Source organism: Xyrauchen texanus, chromosome 37 (assembly GCF_025860055.1).
Source record: "Xyrauchen texanus isolate HMW12.3.18 chromosome 37, RBS_HiC_50CHRs, whole genome shotgun sequence".
Taxonomy (NCBI): domain Eukaryota; kingdom Metazoa; phylum Chordata; class Actinopteri; order Cypriniformes; family Catostomidae; genus Xyrauchen; species Xyrauchen texanus.
In genome coordinates, this window is record NC_068312.1 from 28,403,395 (window position 1) to 28,427,175 (window position 23,781).

The following is a 23,781-nucleotide window of genomic DNA, read 5'->3' on the forward strand; positions in this document are numbered from 1 at the left end:
TACTGGCCCATGGCCATCATTAATATTGAGCCCTGCTCTGACTTGCGACTATTTCATTTACAGTATGACTACCTACACATAAAACTAGATTTTTATATATCTTAAGTGTAACTTAAAGCCACTGATTTTGTTATATAAGTCTAGTTCCCATGCAGTCCACACACAAATGCCAAAAGTAGGCCTAGTCTACCTGAGTAGGCTATAACAGTTAGGCTATGCATGGAATAAGTACCGAATCACGAACAAATGATCATGAGATGACAAAGGCGAAGGATTTGCAAATCTCTCAGTGCCAGACAACTTGTCAATGATAACGAGCCTGAGATGCAGCTCGGCAACCACGTCTCTGAGTTCGACACCTCCGGCTCAGTATCGCCCCCATGCATCCATCCTGATTTGTTGACAAATGAGTGGGAGAGAGTGTCAATCTGGGCTGTAAGGAGAATGTGGCTGCTCATTACCTTGCTCTGTAATTGGCCACCAAGGCGAAGGACCTCCATTCGTGCACTGCAGCGGGCGGGAAAAGAGACGCTTGAGCTTAAATTCAGAGGACATCAGAACTTCTCGAGGGGCGTAGGGGAGAACCTGCAACATGAAAGTCATGACAGATGGGGCTGACGAGACACACTATATCAGAAACGAATGTCATTTGGAAAAATAATGACTGACGTTGACTGCTAGAAGAGAGATTGTAGGGGAAAAAAAGTCCATATCAAGGCTGTTTGAGAAAAGTTTGCAACTCATCTTGCCTCATCTAGAAGAGGGTTGTTGTCATGCTTCTTTGAGAGTGTCAAAGGACAGGACACATATCCATTCACTTCAAATCATCAGATTATATCTGGTTGTGTATGTGAATATGTTTGCCATTGAATGCTGTGCAACATTGTCCTGATGCTTTCAAGATTGTTTCTTAGTTACAAAAGAAAAAGTTTTATTTTGGGTTATAGATGGGTGTTTATGGATGTGTTTGTAACATAATAAGTATCTGTGTACTGAGCTTAAAAATAGTTTAGGTTACACTACCATGGATATAACTACTCTTTCACTATTATCACTGTTATCCACATTTTAGAATAATTATTAATAGGGCTGTCATTAATTTATTGAAATTAATTATATAAAAAGTGTTAAACATGTTAAAAGATCAATCATGTCCCCAGACATATGGACAATTCCTTTCATCTAAGCAATTCAAGCTTGACATACCACCTGTTTTCAGCAGGGGGCAGTAAGCAAAACTCCAGTAAGCAACTTGCAGCTGTACAGACAACCAAACCACAAACATCCATGTTTAAATTACGTCACAATGGTCAAGTCCGTGCTTTCATAGAATTCAGGGTTTACAACTTGTAATTATGAGTTCTTTGAAGACGTGAACACTTTTTACTAGTAAGAATCTCAGAATTCCAGTAATTCCGACATGATATGAACACACCTTAAGTTTGGACTACGCTTAACTTGACACATCAGCGACCTATAAATGGTTTATGTTTATGACGCAATGCAAAGAGAGTCATTCTGAAAGCGTCCATCTGATGCATGTTTACATTGAAAATCCCTTATAGTAAATCTATCTTGGACAGATTGAACATTTCAATTACTAAATGGATTTCTGTGTACTGTAGGCCAATGATAGGCTTATGTTCAAAAATATGCCAATAAACAATAAATTGCCTCCTAAAGCCACTTTTTGTAATGTCTTATCAATGCTTTCGTCTGTCACATTAATGCATTTGAATGCATTTTTATGCAATAATGCATTTTAATTATCTATATTTATAGAATTAAGTATATTATATTTATAATTATTTAAATATTACTATTTATAATTTTTTAATCATTATATATTGAATTATTGTTATATGTGGGGCTTTCTCAACAAATATTTATATATGCAATGAATTGTTAGTAATTTAATTAATTAATTGACTAATCATGTAATTAATTCAATTAATATGGGAATTAATATGTATATTATATGGTCATTATGTGACCACATATATAAAAGTTGTACACACTCTGGATGTTCTCTTTGCCAACTTCATCGGGTAACCTACCTGGGATATTTTTAAGCAGTATGAAAGGAGTTCCCATGTATACTGGGCACTTGTTGGCTTCTTTTCTCTCACTATCAGTCAAACTCATTAAAAAAAGAAAAAAACAACAACAACGTTTGAATCAAACTTTCAGTTTATTAAATAAATTAGGGCTATAAATCGATTACATTTTTTAAACTAATTAATTAAAAAAAAATATATTTTTTTTGTGATTAATTGCGAACTTTATAAGTTACAAACATTACAAAATCATAAATATATTTACTTTATACTTTGTCTCAAAGAATTTGTAAAAAAATTGGTTAGACATCATCCATTTTAATTATTTAAATATATACATGTTAAAATATGCCCTTTTTTTTTTTTGCAGATAATTCATTAGACACATTTTTCAGTGGAATATTTCAATTTTGCATGTTTCTTAATTCTCTAATAACATATTATGGTAATTTTATAATTTAGTACAGTAATTATTTATTACAAATATTACATATAGCACCTATATGTACTTTTTCTATTCCGTTTGGTCGCAGAAATGACATACTTCAGCTTTAAGTGTACTTTGACAATGCAGTATTAGACACTGTACATACAGATATAAAACACTGAATGCTGAATTTTAATTTGCTGAAGTTTAAAATCTCAAAACTCTTTTTTCTCTGACTGCTATTCAGTCTCTAAAAGTATACCTGTCTGCAGCTTGCTGAATGGCCAGGCCCTTCTCAGTCTCTATCGTGCACACGCTGGGTCTCTCTCAGGCGGTTTCACTTTTGACACTTGTTCAGAAGAAAGTGAGTGAGCTTATTTGGATAATGTGAATGGATACAGTATGGCTGCTTGTCCGTCTCTCTCACACGCCTGGTTCTCTGCTTGCACGTAAAGTCTTCATTCTCTGTAAAGTAAATCCGCTCCTGTGTTTATTATGCCTGGGACATGCATTACACGTAATGAATACGCATGCTCTGCTCCAGACAATCAGTTTCTGAGCTAGGATGTTCAGTCAAGTCGAGCGTGTACCTCTTGAAGATTTATTTTAGCCGCAGACTGTGGGGAAAAATATTAGTGAAGTTTTGGCCATTGTATGAAGGTGCCTGGGTTTGTTCCTGGAAGGCAGAAGATGCCCTAGCCTCACCCCCACCCTGATCGGAGAACGTAAGGATGAGTAGCCTGCCAGGAACAACTCGGGACACTTTTCAACTATCGCGTAGTTTCATTAAAAAAAAAATAATAATTATATACTGCATTAATTGCATTAATCGTTTTACATGTTACACAAAAAAATATTAAACACAGAAATGAACTCATTAAATTTCCCAGAAAATTCATGTGTAAGCACAATGTGTATTTCTTAACAAAACTAATTTATGCATTTAAGCATAAGCCTTTAGATCAAAAGGCTTTTAGATCCTAAATTCAAACTAATTCAGTCAAGTGTGTCCAAACTGTTGACTGATAATGTATAACTGAACTCAATTTGAACTTTAGATCAGGGTTTAGGTTCACATGGCATGAAAACCTGTACACAACCTCACGCACATGCTGCAGTGTCATCAGAAAGATATTTGTCATTTGTCTAATATCTGACCCTTGGGTGGTTACTCCGAGCTCTGTGTTATTTCAGTGCTTGTCTCTCAAAATGTTCAAAAGCACAGAGTATCCTCACAGCTGTTTAAACAGTTAGATCTTTTATATTCATTTCGAAGGACAGATGCTTTCACTGGGCCGAATCGTGTTTATTTTCCTTTGGGAGTCATTTTAAATTTTTTGGTCAAGAACTGATGAGGAAGAAAAAGCAACAGTAACTGTGGGTTTTGCTGCTTTCTGGGCTTACTCAGTGTGTGCTTGGCAAAATCTTTCTCATACAGTGTAATTGTTGAAATTTGCCAGTTCACACAACATTGTCAGACACTGAATGTAAACGTAAGTTTCAATTCACTGTTTACCAAGTTGTGCTCGAGTTTCCACAATGCTTTTTTCACATGAACAAAGTCTCTCTGTTGCATTTTGTGGAAGCTACTGGAAGACAGGAGGGACTTAAAAATATGTTTTTGAAAAAAAATTACAAAAAATAAAACACTGGAACATAAGCCATGCTCCTACCTGTACCTTATCACCATAATAATACAATAGAAAGCCAGATAATAAGACAAGGCAGAATCCACAGGGGGAAGAAAACTGTCAAGACAGGAATGGGAGCAGTTTTATTGGCTTCCATGTATTACAGATAAATTCTGGCAATCTGATAGATTTTTAAAGGTGGCCAACAAACTCCAGAGAGTGAAAAGTGATTGTGGAAAAGTGCTGTTCTCAGGATTGCAGTGTGTTTTGGTTTAGGCCCAATATGTAATCATAAATGGAATCAATAGCACTCAAATTCTTCAGCAGGCTTTCAGAAGATATAGGCTTGAAAAGGTGACGTTCTTGCTATCAATTACCTCAAAGTTCAACATGTGCTGATGTTACAGGTTGATCTGATCCAGTCATATAATTTAGAACGTAATATATCAAAATGCATTTTGGTCCTGTGGACTCGAACACCATTACATGTAACACAGTTAGAAAAGGATTAGAAAATCAATAGGTTCCAGTCATTTTGACACAGATGACTAATATATATATATATATATATATATATATATATATATATATATATATATATATATATATATTTATTTTTATTAATCCAATAGGAATAAAATTCCTTGTCTTTGTTCACATATGGTGCCCAGTCCTTTAGATGAGCAAATGTGTGTTTGCACACACAATGTCCTCAGACATGTTCACACACACATAAAAATACACATACATCTATATATATTTCAAGATCTACTTATCATGTTGCGTTTGGGCTTGTTTGAATCGGGATAGTCTGCTATAAGCTATGCTATATCATTGTCCATGTTATATGTATGTTTTGGGAAGTATTAAGGCAAAATGTGACTTCTGTTTATAATATTTATGTGTGTCTTTGGGAATTTCATACACTAATACTCAATGCAATTTGGCTACTGAGTGAAACAAATTTGCACATTGCTGAGCAATGAGACTGAACATAACATAACGATCTGACAGGGAAGACAAGACAAAGGAGAGAATATAAAGAGGAAGGGAAGATTGAACACAGGTGCTGCCAATAATCACAAGCAGCGTGAATCAGCACTGCCATGACACTGATTGTGTCTGCTGAGCAGCACTCATGGGGAAACACAAAGGAGGAAAATAAAAGTACATGGACAACCTGAGAGAGAGGTGGAGCAAACTGACACAATACTGCCACATAATGAATAAAACCAGACCAAGAGCTAAGAAGCACTGTAGTGGTAACTGTCACCACTTCCTGGTGGTCTGCAGCATGCTTCCTCTTTGGGAGCCCCAGAGGCACAGCATGAGCCTGTGGGTCTCCATGGTGTCATGCACAGTGAGCCATGTGATAAGATGTGCGGATTGACAGTCTTAGAAGCAGAGGAAACTGAGACTTGTCCTCTGCCACTCAAATTGAGGTTAGTAAGTGCACCACCATGAGGACCTACTAAGTAGTGGGAATTGGGCATTTCAAAATTGGGAGAAAAGGGGATAAATTAAAACACCCCTCATGCCTCCACAGAGCCCAAAGTTGGTCTGATTGTTCTGTCACGACATATTTGAGGAAGGACGCAAGATGCTTGGATGGTAATGAAAGGTGTTTTATTGAAACGAATAAGACAAAAATAGAACCGAAAACAAACTGACAGGGAAAACTAAACCAAACATGAAACAAAAACTCTCTCAAAAGGAACTGAGAACAAACCAACTGATAACAGAGCAGGATACAAATAACAAGACCAGAACTGAAGACTGAACATATCACAACGATCTAAGACAAAGACAAAGGAGAGAATATAAAGAGGAAGGGAATATTGAACACAGGTGCTACCAATAATCACAAGCAGCAGAAATCAGCGCTGCCATGACAACGCTGATTACGCTGCTGAGCAGCACCCATGGGGAACACGAGGGGAGGAGGAAAACAAAAGCACATGGACAACCTGAGAGAGAGGAAACTGTCACAATCCTGCCACATAACCAATAAAACCAGACCAAAAGGGCAGGATCATTACACAGTTATCTGCAATCACTCCTCAAGTATCCTCCCCAGATGAATATGCCCCAACTAGACTGTAAAATAAATGTATTTATTTTAAAAATTATTACTGTACATTTAATTACTGACTTAGATTTTTAAGTGACGTTGAGGTGGTACCAAAGATACAATCGAGTAGAAAGGGCAGAAGTTAAATGGATGGAAACATTAATTATTATAGTTATTATTGTCATAATTGTCATAACTGTGTTTACAGTAAATTCAACATGCAATGAGCGAACATGTAGCATTTCACCACTGAAATCGGGACGTCATAATTGTCATCTTCACGTTGACAACTCAAAGGTAGATACACACATTAGCTCTGTTTTATATCTGAAATAATTAAAAAAAGATGCCCTTTGAGTTACATTTCCCAATGAAGTACAGAAGTGCTGTACCAAAATATGTTAAACTCAGGCATGTTTTCCCAGGAAACCACTGGATATTAGTGACCATGGGAGACAGAGCTGTCAAAGTTTGGCATTCCTGTTCTAATTGATTGTTTGGACCATCCTGCAAGTTTTGTCTTGAATGATTGTGCTCTTCTGTGATTCACTGAATGTTTTTGTGTATTCTTCCTTTGCCAGGAGGCTGTAAGATGTCTGTGTCTCATTGATGTTGGGAATTATATGGATCACCTCATTTATAGGGAGAGACATAGGTGAACAAAAGTCAGAAGAAAGAAAGCTTATCAGTGAGACAGTGGCAGCTCCCCTGACATGTGGTTAAAAAGAAAATAATTTATCACAAGTAAAACACCCCCATTTATTGCCGCTTATTACTAAAGACAAGCAGGAATAAGTAGCAATTTCATCTATGGCCAAGGTAAAACTGAAAAAAGGTTTTGGATACATCAACCTTGTTGGCCTTACCCTATTGTGGTTGACTTTATTGTCTTTGGTGTGTATTGAGTTTGCCATTGTAAATATCAAGTCTTTTGTTTCTTGTCATAGAGCAGGTTCAATCTCTTATCCTCATGGGAAGGGTAAAATTATACATCTCTCCACAACCTTAACATGTTATCACTGCTTTACCTTCTATACTCTATGTGTAAGCCAAGATATGTTGATTGTTGTCTTTATGACAGCAAGGACGTCATGAAGCAAAGTGATTCGGCATCACGTGCAGCCTAATTAAGGGTGGCTTGAAGGGACAAAACAAGTATAGGCATGAGCTACAGCTGGAAGATGCTATAAATTGCGTCTCATTGTGAGAACTGCAGACGGACTGTATTCACCATAGAGATCATAAATCTGGGGAGATTGTCCAGCTGACCACAGTCTTGTATTGTTCTGGTTAATGTTTGTCTTATCCTCTCCTTGCCCTTGAGGTTAGAGGTTTGCCATAAGACTGTTTTTGGTATTAAGTTGCGTTTTGAAGAGGGAAAAATTGTTTGTCGAGGTCAAGATCAATATTTATTGGCCAGCAGGTTTTTTCTGGGCATGCTGTGTGTAAACATGCATGTATTTGAATTCTCACCCACGCAAACACACATGCACCTACTGTAACACACACATGCATTCCACTCAGAAAAACTTTAGTGCTAACTAGGAAGCCCTCCAAAAAGTCTCATGTAATGTATGTACTGTATAGACAGGCCTATATGTATAGCTATATATATATATATATATAAATGTATTTGTATTTATAATTTATTAATATTTTTTACAAGAGAAACATCTTTAAAAAAGTAATTTACTGTCAGTGATTCTATTTGATGTTAAATGTGCCTAATTTGATATTTTGCCACATGCTGCGGAAGTAGTTTACTCTCCTAATATTCTCTTAAGTGGGAGAGCTTTCATCCTTGTCAGGGGCTTGCTGTTCTTCTCTTGTTTTCTTCATTCATCTTCTCAGGATGGAAGGAATGTGAATAAGAACGGAGGTCTGTGTACCACCCATACTGAACATCACAGTGGACTTCAAACAGACCCTAATCAGCCCAGCTCAGTACTTCTTTGCACTTTCGTTTTTTGATATAAGCTTTTTTGGTAATAAAAACACAATAATTGTTACATCCAGTTCACTCACTAGTTTTTCCTCTAAATTACGCTAAATTACTATTTCACCATTCAATGGTTTTGTACTTTCAAACTAAACTATATACCATGTCGGTGCTGGTGTAAAGCTGTCATTAAACATGTGAAGAACATGTCTAAGCTATATTTCAACATCAAAGAAATATATATTTTTTTTCCTTAAATAAAATGAAAATAACATTCTGGGTTCAATACAAGATTAGCTCAAGCAACAGTATGTCTTGCATAATATTGATTACCTCAAGATTCAGTTTTACTTGTCCCTCCTTTAAAAATAAAAAGCAAAAATATGGGTTATACGATGAGGCACTTACAATGGAATTGAATGGGGATAAAATACTGTTTTTAAAGTATAGCCACAAGATGTATACAATATACATGTTAAATTGATTTTAGGGTGATAAAATCCAATATTACAACTTTGTTGCCATGATGATGTAACACTGCAAACCCTAAAATGCTTAAAAGCATTGATTTAAACCAAGCTTCATATTTCTGCCTTTTTTAAACTCTCCCAAAATTTCCCCATTTAATTCTTATTTAAGTGACTCAATGTAACCTCAACTTTTTAAAGAAAAGGAGGGATGAGTTAAAGTCATTTTTTGTGGTAATTAAAATTATGTCTCAAATGCTGTTGACTGAGTTTAACTTGTATTATAAGTCTATTTATATGACTATTAAGATTTTTTGCATTGTAACATTCTTTTGCATTGGGAAAATTAAGAACCCAAACCCCCTCTTACAATCTGTTTCACTAATGGCAACCTAACAGTATTCAACAGTGGCACCTTATGATAGCTTAACACAAAAATTCTCATTCAGTCATAGTTCTTTTAAACCTTTGGCATGAGGAAATCTTGCTTTTGCATTAACATGCCTAAAAAGGGGCTTGTAGGCCCATTACTTGCAGGATCAGCATGCTTGTCATCTGAGGGCTTCACAGGCTCTAGGGGCTCTCGTTAAAGCAGTGCTACTTCACCCTAGGCTTTTATGTGTTATTGGGAACGTGAGACAAATAAAATAGCTGCTTTTCCATTGGGGGCTCAACCGGAGCCACGATAACAGTTTCTCGTGCACCATTATCCAGAGACATGTTTCAGTGCTTTTTTTTGTTCACTCTTTTTTGATAAGTAAATTGTTCTCAAAACCAGATCAAATACAGTTTAATTTTTGCTGTTATTGCAGTGTATTTTATGCTATCATCCAATAGTTTGGCAAGAGGAAAAAACCCTCTGTCATCATTCCATCACCCTCATGTTATTCCAAATATTACTGTCTTCCTTAAACCACAAAAGGAGATGTTTAGCAAAATGACAGCCTCGGTCACCATTTACTTGTATTGAATAAATATGCAATGAAAGTGAATGGTGACTAAGGCTAACATTGAGGGTTAATGAATGATGACAGAATTAAAAGTTTTGGGTGAACTATACTTTTTAATGCTGCTTAAGAGCAGATTGGACATTTATGCAATAGACAGGTCTGAAGTACACTGATACTGCACCTGATCGATGTTGGTGTGTGCCAAAATGGGCCTCTCTGATCTCACATCAAAGACAGCAGGAAAGAGACTGAAAGCATGTGGGTTAGGCCGAGGTGGCGAGGGAGCACGGCAAAGACTGTCGATTGCTGGCTCAGTCCAAAACAGCACATCCCGAGTCCCACAAGCCCACAAATCAGTCAAGCAAATGCAGAGGGCAGGAAGGGCAGAATGTAGGTTTAAATAGTCTTTACAGAGGGTCGGCAGAGCCGAAGACTATAGCCAGATGATGACTGACATCTACCTCCTGGGCAACTGTTTCACTCTCGCTGACTCTCTTCCAATTCTCCTTCCTTATCCTTTCTCTCATGGTATTTCTTTTATGAAGTCACCAAACATTAGCTATTGTTATTTTTCTTTTGGCATACAATAAGAAATAAGAAAATGCAAAAGGATTAAGTCAATTTAAATGTTACAAATTTAAATTGATTTCATGCTCTCAATTCATGCTAATACATTTTTGACAAAATGTTCAAGAATTGTGTTGAATTCGCAAGTTCGAATCCAGGGCATGCTGAGTGACTCCAGCCAGGTCTCCTAAGCAACCAAATTGGCCCAGTTGCTAGGGAGGGTAGAGTCACATAGGGTAACCTCCTCATGGTCACAATAATGTGGTTCTTGCTCTCGGTGTGGCGCATGGTTGTGGTAGTTGTGCGTGGATGCCGCGGAGAATAGCGTGAATCCTCCACATGCGCTATGTCTCCGAGGTAATGCGCTCAACAAGCCATGTGAAAAGATGCGTGGATTGACTGTCTCAGACATGAAGGCAACTGAGATTCGTCCTCCTCCACCCGGATTGAGGCGAGTCACTATGCCACCACGAGGATCTAGAGGATATTGGGAATTGGGCATTCCAAATTGGGGAGAAAAAATAATAACAAATACATTTGAAATTTGTTCATGACTGACATGTTTCTGTTTAGAGAGGTCTGAAGAGAGCATGGATTCGGGCACAGTGTTGTTTCTGTGAATGACCCTTGAAACTCAGTCCTCTAACATCTGGTGTTGTCATTAGTGACTGATGCTTGGCTGATGCGTGCTTGTAATAATATCCAAATGGCTATTCAGCCTTTTTACACAAGTCACACTAAACATATTGCTGGTTTACCTCAAACCAGAGTTGAATTGGGTATTAGAGTTTTTTTTTTTAGCAGGTGTTGATAGCAGATCATGAATGTATTAATCTGCACATAATCTGCACATTTTCTGTGTGCATGTGTGTATTGGTTTCACTTGGTTCTATGGAGCGTTCCATTAAAAAAGCATAATGTGATGTAGCTAAAAACCCATAAGCATTCAGCATTGAAGGTTTCAAAGTTTACCTCATTTGATAGAAGAAAACAATTATAGTTTGAGTTTCTATATGGATTTTTCCAGTACTTTGTTTAAACCCCGAAAAAGAATCAATTTAAGCCAGTGTATCTTCCATGTGTTTTGTGTAGTTTACTGTACAGTCAGAGTGCATATCAGAATGTCATCAACAACTTTTTCTGAAAATTGGCTCTGGTTTTAAAGTCATCATAACATCAAATGCTTCATTCTGTGTTTTACAATGCCTAGTCTAATATGGTCATGTGACTTAAGGTCAGGATCTAACCCCTCTGTGCCTTGGGTTATATACAGTATGTGTGTTTGTATTGGAGCATGAAAGAGCCTGGGGAATGTAGTTCAAATCCAGTTGGGAATAAATGTCATAACCATAAATCAATCTTCTGCTAATTGGAAGGAAAACAACAGTAAAGCAGTAAATAACGTTTTATGTGCCTCTTATGTTTTTTATTGCGGTACTAACGAGGGGTTGTATGTCACAGAGTGGACACGGAATTTGCCTGAAAGATGGCTGCTGTCCATAAGCTTCAATGCGTGGATGTATTCAGCTTTTCTTGGTTGAGATTCCCCTCATTTGCATGTAGCAATTAGTATGCTAATTGCCCCTAATTAGCCCATGGGACCACACAAGCACTGTGGCATTAAAAGGTTCAGTCTCATTATGACTCAACAATTCCCATGAGTTACTGTAATCAAAACACCATCACACCCTCTAGACTAGAGCATATCTGTGGTTTCTCCTAGTAAAGTTTTCTTTTATCAAACTCTCGTTCAGCACTCTGGAAAATTATGTCTGTGCAACTGGCCCAGACTGATAAGAGTAGCTATCAATTCTGTGGGTTTGAAATTTATTTGAAAGTCTTAAAGGAACAGTTCACCCAAAAATGTCAAACTTGTGTGCTATTTTCCAAGTTTTGTTAGTTTTTAAATCGAATATTATTTTTTATAATTTCAAAAATTTGAATACATAATATTAAATAATATTAACAAACATATGAATTTATAATAAAAAATGTATTTATAATATACATATCTAAAATATAAATATACATTTTTTATAAAAAATATAAAATAGTAGGTATGAGCCTAGGTCAGTACCTGGATGGGAGACCTCCTTGAGGAAACTAAGGTTGCTGCTGGAAGAGGTGTTAGTGAGGCCAGCAGAGGGTGCTTACCCTGTTTGTCTGTGTGACTACCTAATGCCCCAGTATAGTGATGGGGACACTATGCTGTAAAAAGGCATCATCCTTTGGTTGAGACGTTAAACCAAGGTCCTGACTCTCTGTGGTCGTTAAAAATCCCATGGCACTTCTTGTAAAACAGTACAAGTGTAACCCCGGTGTCGTGTCAAAATTCCCCCCTTATTGGCCCTTGAAAATAATGGCCTTCTAATAATCCCCATTCATGAATTGTCTGCATCACTCTACTCTCTCCTCTCCACAATATCTGGTGTGTGGTGAGCGTACTGGCTCACTAAGGCTGCTGTCGCATCATTCAGATGGATGCTGCACACTGGAGGTTGTTAAGAAGAGTCCCGTTCACTATGTAAAGTGCTTTGAGTGTAGTGTCAGAAAAGCACTATATAAGTGTAACGTTCATTCATTCCTTCATTAAAAAATAAATATATATTTATGTTTTAGATACAATATTTGTATTTTTTATACAGTATATTTATAACTTTTTAGATAGTTTTTTGTGAAGAAGAGAGTGAAACTTAAGCCGTTATTCACTGATAATCTTCCCCTCTGCTGATGCTTGTTTCTGGCCTGTGTTCGCATCCAGCTTAAAAAGTGGCGCATTGATGTTATTAAAGCCAAAATGGTTTTAACATGTGTACTAACCAAAGGGGACGTGTCATTTTTTAAATTTTGGATTTTTGCGAAGGTGACATATGTCATCACTGAAAAACATACAGGTTTTGGAACAACATGAGGGTGAGTATATAATTACGGAATAAAAATTTTTGGGTGAACTACTCCTATAAAAGTATGTTAAGCTTTGTTACTTTAGGCCTCTGGTCAAGACCTTGTCCAAAAAGAGAGGAATTTAGCCTCATTAGTGGATGCAAAGCATGTAATATCTGTGTCCTGAACAGATGAGATAGAGAGAAGGGCTCAAAGTGCCCTTACTGCTGATTTGTTTCATGACCTGATTTAGCAAGAACAGAGACCTGTGGATCTATATCAGCTTAGCTGCCAGTGGCCTTTGTTCCTCTGTGCTTGCAGACATGGTGTATTGGCTCAGGGGATTGCTGGCCTATCGATGTGGGAATTATGAGATGCACACACACGCACAAACCCAGAGAATGACTTTGGCAGGCTGGGCAGATGAGGAGTATCAGCTATTGTATTTATCCAGGGCTGTGTAAAGGCTCTGTATGTTTGGTTATCCTTGGATTTCTGGCAATGACCTGAAATAATGTCTCCCATTGTCCACTATTGAAAAAGAAGACAAACAGGTTGCATAGTATAATGAGACATCATTGCATGTATTACCTTACATTAAAAGTGCAATGTAATATAATTTTTGCATCAGTAGCTTGTCAGTCTCCTGCATCTCAAACTTTTGGTGGTCCACATTCTTTGCTGCCTCCAAGGCAAAGCACTTTAGCAGTTATCCCTGATTCTGTCAACATTGGGTGACAGCACACTCCCCACTTAGCACAACTTCCCACCACTCATTAGCTGTCTAATTAGACTTTAGCTACTTAATGAGCTAAACAATGCACCGTTAGTAGAGTTACAAGCTCAGGGCTTGTTAGAGGGTGGGGGTTAACGTTGTTTGGATGGTTTGCTGAATTGGTTGCCTGGTGTCTGTTTTCCCATTAGTAACTTGAATTATGCTTTGTTCTATGGCTTGTCTCAGAGTTAAGTTTTATATGGTGATGTTTGCTACTCCTGAATTTGCTTTTGTCGAAGATAAAATGGTCAGAGAAACCTTTGAACTGGCTTTTTAGACAAGCCAAGGGCCGCACACAAACATTCTAGGGACACAAATTCAGATTCTTGTTATGAGAAGATTGAACATTAATTTAACAAATCAAAGTCAAACATGTGACTTTCAGCATAAAGTCTGGTCTAATTTCCGTTTTATTCCAGTTTAACCAACCACTTAGACAGGAAGAGACTACAAGACCCATATGTAAAGCGACCAAGCACAATTCCTTTCGTTTTTAACGTGAGATTTTGGGGCGGGAACATCTGAAATTGTGATTCCACAACAATAACAAACTGGAATATGGAACAGTTTTGCTCATTAAAATCTAGTTAACTTGCTAAGTGTCTCAAACTAAATATTGCATGTTATGCAAATTAATATACATAATCGCATTCCTAATCCAAGTCAGTGATGCTTGAAACTCTGTTTTCAGTTTTGTGGATCTAGGATGAAAATCTGCCAAAGCGGTGCTGACCTATAATATCTTACGTTAACTGTCTGTTTGAGTTAAGAAACGAATTCCCAAGCATACATGGACTTATGCTGTCCAAAACACAGCTGCTATTTCAGCCCATAATGGTTTGTTAGATGTTCAAGATGAAGTCATGTTTTTCTGTGCTGCAGGAGCTCATCTGTGTTAAACTCTCTTCAGACTGGGTGGCCCAGTTCACCCACAGCTTCCACAGCAGTTGGAACACAAGTACTGCTATTAAACGGAGGTCAGAGGACTGTCATTAATAATAAAGTGTTTGTGTTTTTTCCTCTTTCATGAAAAAAGCCACACTCTACAGATTGAGCCAATGTGAGTTTCCAGGAGTTCAGCACTGATGTTTGGTGAAATGCTGTTTTTCATATATGCTCATTTTCTTTCACAAAACTTTGGTGGGAATTCACCTCCAAACTGTGCCTGCTTATAGCATTATTTATTTGCATGTGCCATGTGTACACCTGTGAAACATGGTAAGTACGTAGTCTTGTACATTTGTCTTTTTGTCCAATTTTCAAATACTTTTTTTCTTCTTAAAACCTTAATAATACCTTAAAACACTTATATGAAGGATTTTATAAAAAGCCTATGGAAAAAAATTAAGGTGGGCAGGTACTCTATTGCGGCAAGTGAATGGGACCTTTGTGAATAAGGTGCAATCTAGCATAATTTACACAGAAAAAAGGTATGTTTGTGATGAAAAGAATGACAATGAGCATGCTTAAATAAATCAGACGTAAGAAACCCGCGTTTATGTGTGATTTAAAATCATCTGATTATTCGCTGCTTTTGACGTCTAAATGTAAACAGCCATGAACACTACATTTGTGCACATTGGATAAGCTGGTAAGAATGCCAGTAAAACATTTTACATGCAATGCGAAATCAGGGCAATCGGCAAATTTTTTTGCTTAAACCGTTTATGACCTTATCCCGATAAAACATTACGGGCGTTTAAGCCATTTACATGACCTTATATATTGTCAGCTTATTATTCATAATCGATGTGAAATTGTGTACGTTAACACGCTCAATATCTTTAATTGAATTACTCATGGCACATTGCTTTACCAGCGCAAATAGCGCCTGGTTAATTAAACTGCATTGCAGGTGAAATAATATGCACAAAAGTTTCTAAAGGAGAAGTGAAGGAGAAAAGTATGCACAAAAGTTTCTAAAGGAGAAGTGAATTACATTTTTTGTGTTACATAATTTTTTGTGTCTTTTTACCAATTTTATCTTGACCAAAGTTTATGTCAAATCCTTCTAAAATGTTTCAGAATGAACATATTAGAGCAAACATCCTACTTCAACCAACCATCTCATTTCAAAATAGAGAGGTCAAAACAAAAAACACAGAGACAGAAGAAATAGCCTAGATTTTTTCTAGCTTCAGCAGCTGTCAACTATTTGCTCTGTGGAGGGCAACCAAACAACCATGTTGTCCAATGTTAGACATGCCCTCTCTTTCTGTCTCTCTCACTCACTCTCTCTATGTTTGGCACTGGTAGAGACTCCAGCGAGGCAGTTGTGTGCTTAGGCTGACTCTGTCTCGCTGGCTGACTCTGAACAAGCACAGGCCTGTTCTACCCCGGTGGCTAATAAAATGAGAAAATCAACCACTGTGCCACCATACACAGGCCAGCCAGATAAATACACTTGTCTCTGTGTGAATGAGTGTCAGTATGGCTATGTAAATCCAAATATGTTCAAAGACTGGCACAGGAAAGCTTAATCAATTCATAAATCCACTAATGGTTTTTCAGTTGCATTGTGGGGGTACTGTAACTTGCAGGTGCGCTCAGTCAGGGTAATCAATTTGGCTCTTTCATCATTGCCTTAATATTAATTTTCTTGGTCAGACAGAGCTTCCTGTTTTTGTGAAAGTCCTGTTGCCTGGTTTGAGGATCTTCCTAATCACATCCTCAAAGCTTGAAAGCTGTCACAAAATCTGTATTATTCCAAAACAAGATGATCTTCAAAGGATCCTTCTCTTTGCTATTTGTATTCCTTGTCAGGGTAGCTGTATTTGACAAAGCGAGTGCAAGGCTATCTGATTTTATCAGCATGTATGTGGGAGTACTGAAAATGGATAAGTATGCAATTTTTATACCCTGCTGATCAACAAGGCACGTCATGTTTAAAAAAACACATTAGGTTTATTGTACATTTCTCACAGGCCTATTTTTCTATCCTATAACTATTTTGTTTTTTATAACATAACTTTTATTAGTTAATGTTTTTCAGGTACATTTTTAGGCATAGGCGAATTAGGTGGTCTCCTAGGGCCGAACAAGCTAGAGGGGAGGAAAATGACACAGTAGCCGTGTATCATGATCTTGCCTAGGGTGCCAAAATGGTCAGAAACAGCCCTGACGTTTGTAACCACACAGCTCTCGTGGTAGATCATAAGCAAATACACGTCATGAAATACTCACAACATGTTCTATATTTAACGTAGCCTACAATGATGATAATCATTGCTTATAAAAGAGGGGTCTTATTATTATTATAGGGGTCTTATATTATCATACAAGGCAAGCTCATCGCAGATAAATGCCCCCTTTTTAGCGCAATTTTGCATCAGACTTGACTGTTTTTTAAATGGGCTGCTTTTGACTGTTTATTGAAGGTTTCTTTCATCTTACACTAGTCGACTTGAACATTTTTGTTTTCTGAATAATGTATATATATATATATATATATATATATATATATATATATATATATATATATATATATATGTGTGTGTGTGTGTGTGTGTGTGTGTGGTGTGTGTGTGTGTGTGTATGCGTAATAAATAAGAACAATTAATTGTTTTAATAAGACATTTCTAACTTCCCAATAATTATTATATTTTTAGAATTTGGTTTGACCATAGTGCAAAAAATAAAAAATAAAAAATTGGTCACACTTTTTTACGGCATTCATGTTACTGTTTATTTACATAGGTAATTACATTTTTAGTGCTGCCTGTACTTACATGTTGTTATTGTTATTACTATAGTTATTAATGATAATAACATAATTTGTGTAACACAGACACTGTAAAATACAGTGTTACCAAAATTATACACATAAAACATTGCTTTAAGACCAAGCAGAAGCCTCTGTCAAACGGCTGCATCAGCAGACGATTAAACAAATGAATGTGCAATTGCAAGGCAGTGATTACCTGCTTTTCAGCAAATCAGCCACAACTGCTGACCAAGTGTTATGTCACCTAATTAATATTCATGAGGAAAGCTGATAAGGAATATAATGTGCCCTCCTCCACAATTTTCAGATTGATCGTACGTCCCTCATATTAATGCATATTAGTGCATTGGTTGTGTGTATTTAGAAATGTTTGCGTATTCAGGTTTCGTTGTAAGAAAGTATGTTCATTTCTAAATATTCGTGTGTGTGGTGTGTGTGTGTGTGTGTGTGTTTTTACAGTGAGGTTTAGCACAGTTCAGCCCCTCAAGCTCAAGGTTTATGAGGTGTTAGCTGTCGCTTCATTGACTCCCTACTGGCCCATTATGCTCTGTGCAGACAGAGCTGTCTCAGGTGTAAAGTGCACCCTCTCCACACACTTCCACAAATGTATATACAAATATACACATAATCAGACATGGACATTCTCTTACACTTAGTCATAGATATTTTCACATTTGTAGCCATGCATTTGCATACACATGTGTGCTTTAGTTAGTCCCTCCACTGTGTAGACTTCAGACGGTACTGTCTCTGATTTGCAGGTGTGTCTTCATCTTCAGTTTCTCTGTTTATCAGACTTGGTTTTATTTGAAGTGTCTGTCTGCACAGACCCGTAGCTCCAGCTGATAAGATCTTGGGGAGACCATAAAAAGCAGCACCCAACCATCAAATAATGGGAGTTTATATCAGAGGGGAATGATGGTCTATGACCATCAGACCACAGTTTGAGTAATGACCCAGGGTAAGATGAGGGTTATTCAGTGTCATTAGAATATCACACTAAATACATCATATTGTCATATTGCAGCTTGAATAATTTTTTCTCTACTTCTAAAAAGGCTTGTTGGTTGGCTTGCACATCATACAGTATTGTGTTGTCTCTGTACACACACACATATAGCCACACTTTTGTTTCACTATTGTTGAGGAAATATCGGTTTGGATTTGTATATGGAGTTAAACATATTTTCTAAGCACTATGCACTAACCCTTGCCCTGCCCCTTAACCCTCACAGAAATCTGTTAATATTAGTAGATTTAAAGCAAACAATGATAAAGCTAATTTATTATGATTTTTAATTAGTGAAGACAACTGAAATGTGTTTTGTCACATCTGTCACACTTTACTAGTTAGGACATTTTCAAACATTTGCCCCTCACAAGCATAGCCAAACCTGTACACACACACACACACACACACACACACACACACACACACACACACACACACACACACACACACACACACACACACACACACACACACACACACACAATGGTCTCTTGAACATCACTACTATTGATCAGCCTGTCTGTTATTTAAGATTCCCTGAATGTTCATTAATTAAACCTATTGAGGACATCTACAGAATCATTATCACTCCCAATATCAACAGCTTTTACTGTGCTATCACAATAACACAATGTCCTATTGAGGAGGCTCACTGTAGCCTATTTGATAACTAACAACAGTCAGTCCCATTTGTACATTTAGCTTTATTTGTAGCCACACTATCATCAGTTATACCTTGTGTTTAATTCAATTTAATTCAAATGAGCGCATGTACTGATAAAATTGTATAGCTTGAATGCACTGTAAGTCACTTTGAATAAAAATCTAAAATAAAAATACCTTTTATTTTATTATGTAAATGTGGAAATTCAAAGACATTTCATTAGTGATATGCTCAGGTCTAAGCTGAAAGGATCCGTTGAATCATTAGACCTGTACTTGGTCATTAATGTTTGTCCAGGACTGAACTCTTCGATACAGCACACTGTTAAAGGCAGCAATCAGCTCTCTGGAGTGATAAGTGCCACAGCTGTATAGATGTCTATTCCTCATCTTTATGGGGACAGTTATGATACAGGGATTTCAGAGACTCTGATCATTCTCTCTGCATCTGAGACATAACATGCAGTCAGACTCAAACTAGAGTTACGTGTTTTTGGTTTGAATGTGTTCGTGTGTGTCTCGTTTTTTAGGGTGGAAGAACGTCACCAGAGTTTGCTTACTAACCAAAAACTGGAAAATACATGCTTATGGGTAGTGGACAAATACATATCCACTAGTTCATTTCAATGGTCCTGCAGTGTTACAAATTAATTTTTAAAAGTACAAATATTTCATATCGTCTCTCAATTGATATGAGGTCAATGTACAATAATTATGATACAATTTTATCATAATTATATGATATACAAATATAAACAAATTACAAGTATAAACAAATTATTTTCTTTGCTGTCCAGACAAATGTTGAAAATACAAGAAATTGTCTTTTTCTTTGAGGACAGTAAAATGGCATATGTAGAAATATAAAAATATGACAATAAATAAATAAATGGTAACGCTTTATGGTTCACTTGCATTAGGTATCATGAACTAACAATGAACGATATCTTTTTCCAGCATTTATAAATGCTTGGTTTACGTTAAACATATGAATTGTTAATTGTTTGCACATATTAGTTTATAATGCATCAGCTAATGTTAACATATGTAATATTTTATTAAAAAAAATTTATTAGTATATGTTAAAATTAAAACCAAACAAGATTACAGAAGTGCTAAAAAAATGGTGTCTGTTGTTAAATCATGTTAACTAATGTAGCTCAGTTATGTTAATGAATACCACCTTATTGTAAATTATTACCAAATACTATAATTAAATAAATATATAATAAAATACTTGTTACCCTTATTTCAAAATTACGTTTTAAACAAATATGATTGTTATTAAGCCAGGTTGGTTGAATTCATAACAAAGTTCATATGCCTTCGTTTGTATGTTGCTGTGGTTGTTGTTGTTGTTGTTGTTGTTATGTGTTACTTTTAATTTCTAGCACCTTGGACACACGTCAGATTATATGTCTGCTTTCATTTTTGTTCAGCAAGCAATGTTTCAGATGGTTTCGATTATTCACTAAACATTAATTAATGAGACAGTAATTGGCCTGTAAAAGCATGCAGAGGCAGGAAAAGCTCAAAATGAGCTAACTGATTTGACAATTAGGATATTAATGGGAGCCATTTTTGCTTTAATCTAATAGGCCGGTTTATAGCATTCAACATGCAAGTTTGTGATGTCTCTCTTGCATATGTAGAATTTATGGCAGTAATATTTCTACTCTGCCTCCTATTTAAGACATCGATTACCTTCAATAACAGTGAACTTTTCACATATACCTGGTACAGTGCCAGAGTGATTAAGCAGCTTCTAAGACGATTAATGAAAAAAGTCTGAATCAAGAATATACTGTACCTTTGAAAATAAAGGAAATGATTTGCCACAGCAGATGCGTTGCTACATTACCTATTATGTTGCCTATTAAGTAGCCTTTTTCAAGGCCCATTATTTTCCTCAATAAAAAAATATCACCAAGGCTTGCATATTCTCCTGCACTTTGAAAGCATATTGAAGGAATGATGAAATCCCTGTATAAAATGAACATTTGATGTCTTAAATACAAACCAGATGGCTTAAGGCTATTTGATGGGGCTTCATGGCAGGTGTGGAGTGAGCCAATCCTGTTTTATAACTGCCACTCTCCTCAGAAAGTCTGCCAGGGAACAAGTGCCCTGCCTGTTGCAAGCCTCTCGCATGCCCTCGGATTACTGAAATATCGCACCCATTATGGAGTTATTGAAAGGCAAAATCATGGCAGAAACCATTAAGGGACCTCCCTTACTTGCCAGGAATTCTATTCTATTCTATTATTTTTCTACGTTAAACAGAATGATTTCCTTTAAACAGTTTTGGACACTTTAGGACATCAGATAACAACACAAAACCATCAAGACTTTCTCTGTGGATTAGTGAATTTATAAATAGTTCATCCAAAGGAATAGTTCACCCAAAAATTACAATTGTAATTTACTCACCTTCATGTTGTTCCAAATCCTTGACTTTCTTCTGTGGAATGCAAAATTTATATTTTCCATATAATGAATGTGACTGAGACTAACATTCTGCCTAACACCTCCTTACAGTATGTGTTCCACAGAAGAAAGTAAGTCATACAGGCTTGGAACATCATGAGGAAAGTAAATGATGACAGAATATTTGTTTTTGGGTGAACTATCCCTTTTAAGAAATGGTTTGTTCTAAACAATCTGTCTTGGGCTATCTGAATCACCCAATCACCAATGTGAACTATTAAAGTTGGAAAACTCATTGCAACCAATACAGTTCATGTCAATCAATTATGGAGAGAGCCACATAGTTCTGGCCTTGAGCAATATGACTGGTTACCCCTTTGCATATCTATGAAATGCAAGCCTCTAGTATTGTCTTTTTTTAGGCCCCTGACATATTGTCTTAATGTAACAGAAAGCCAGTATGAAATATGGTATTTTGGAAAGGTCAGTTCATGGCCATATCAGAATTCATCTCCCTTCATGATGATGGCAGTTGTCATATGGATGTTGGCATGTGCAGTCATCCTATAACTTGTAAAAAAAGAAGGGGACTATCTGAGAATACCTGCCTGTTCTCTTGTGACATTCTGGAGTATAAAAGAGCTTCCTATTTGCTCCTTAATTTTACAATACTTTTTTTCACCAACAGCACAGCTGTTATTTGGTTGTAGGTAATCACAGCTGTGCTGACATTCAGTACAACAGCATGGACAATATCAGTGAGTGATATTGTGTTCATATAACAGTTCTTTAAACAAAAAGGTTTGAGTTTGATTTTAAATGCAACGGGCCAGTTATTTAAACTATTTGCTCTGCAAATTAATAGTTTCAAAGGAAGCCAAAGCAGGATCCACTGTTGTGGGTTGCTGAACAATACACAGACTGTCAGTGAAGCTTCCCAGTGCTGTTATGCTTTATATCAGCTCTCTTGTATTAGCAGTAGACGTGTTGTATAATTAGATATAGGTTATTCTGTTTTCTACAAATACACTTTAAAAATGTTACTGCCCAAAAACATATGCTCTTCTCTAACAGACTGGTTAAATCAAAGCTGTTACAAAAATAGTGTCTTAATTTAAATCATTCAGTTTTTAGAGAGGAGGCAGTCTCAATGTTTAGGTGTATAATTTTGGTGTTTCTCTCAAAGGCCCCAAGTCAGAGCCCCTCCAGCAGGAGGAGAGAAAAAAAAGACATGCTCATCCCAAAATCAAATCAAATCAAATTCCTCTTATCATCTTGTTATTGGATGACGTTATCTGTGCAGGTAGTATGGTTATAAATTCAATTTTGGCAGAGGGATTTCATTGTTTACTGATCCTGGTTGGCTTTAGGCAGAGAAGCAAGCAGTTATTACTTGTTGGGGAATTTATTTTAGCTGTAGTGTGAGTGAAATTTTAAAAGAGAGGGGACTCGTGGGGGGATCGGCCGTCACTTTCTCAAGGGCATGGCTTCAAGCAGCACTTACAAATCCATGTTTTATTCAGGTTTATTTGCTTTCATTTGGTCACTTGTTAGGCTGTGATGGGTTCGCTGAGGTAGAAGGAGACAGAGAATGCTGGCCTTTTCTCTGCTGTCATGTGTAGCTGACTGTATTGATAAGCTTTATTTGAGTAATAGATTTGCCTGAATTGTTAGCATCAGCCTTGAGTAAATTATTTTAATCACTGAATAATATTATTAGTCTCATATGTTTAACTAAAACTAGACATGAAGGCAGATAGAGATATTTAATGCAACTGGCTTTGGGAATTCTCATATTTGTCTTTTTTGTGCGCCTCCCTCACCTGTCTCTCCAGGTAAATTGAAGGGCCTGTATGACACTCAGACTCCAGTGTGTCCAATCTGTCAGACTGTGCTGCGGCCAGGAGAGCTGCAAGAACACATGGAACAGGAAATGGAGCGACTTATGCAGATGCACCACAGGTACTTACTCCATATCCACTCATCTGTAACAGTCTTTCATATTTCTCTTTATTAATTTAGTAATTATAAATGTGTTTGGTTAATGTAGACATGTTGGACCTTGGTGCTCAAGTGGGTGATGCAGATTCAAATCCGGCCTACAACATGTCCCAATCACATACTAACACCTATAACCCCATTATTTTCAGCCTGATCTCATGAAAGTTACATGACTGTGGTCACATTT

General features: G+C 36.8%; 1 protein-coding gene across 2 annotated transcripts in view; it reads left to right on the forward strand.

Moving 5' to 3' along the window:
- The window catches only part of rnf220b (ring finger protein 220b), a 43,939-nt gene that overhangs the window by 3,690 nt on the left and 16,468 nt on the right, over positions 1 to 23,781 (forward strand). For both annotated transcript variants that reach the window (XM_052109038.1, XM_052109039.1), the window contains exon 3: positions 23,429 to 23,555. In XM_052109038.1, coding sequence (XP_051964998.1) covers positions 23,429 to 23,555 — 127 coding nt within the window. The remainder of the gene's footprint in view (positions 1 to 23,428; positions 23,556 to 23,781) is intronic.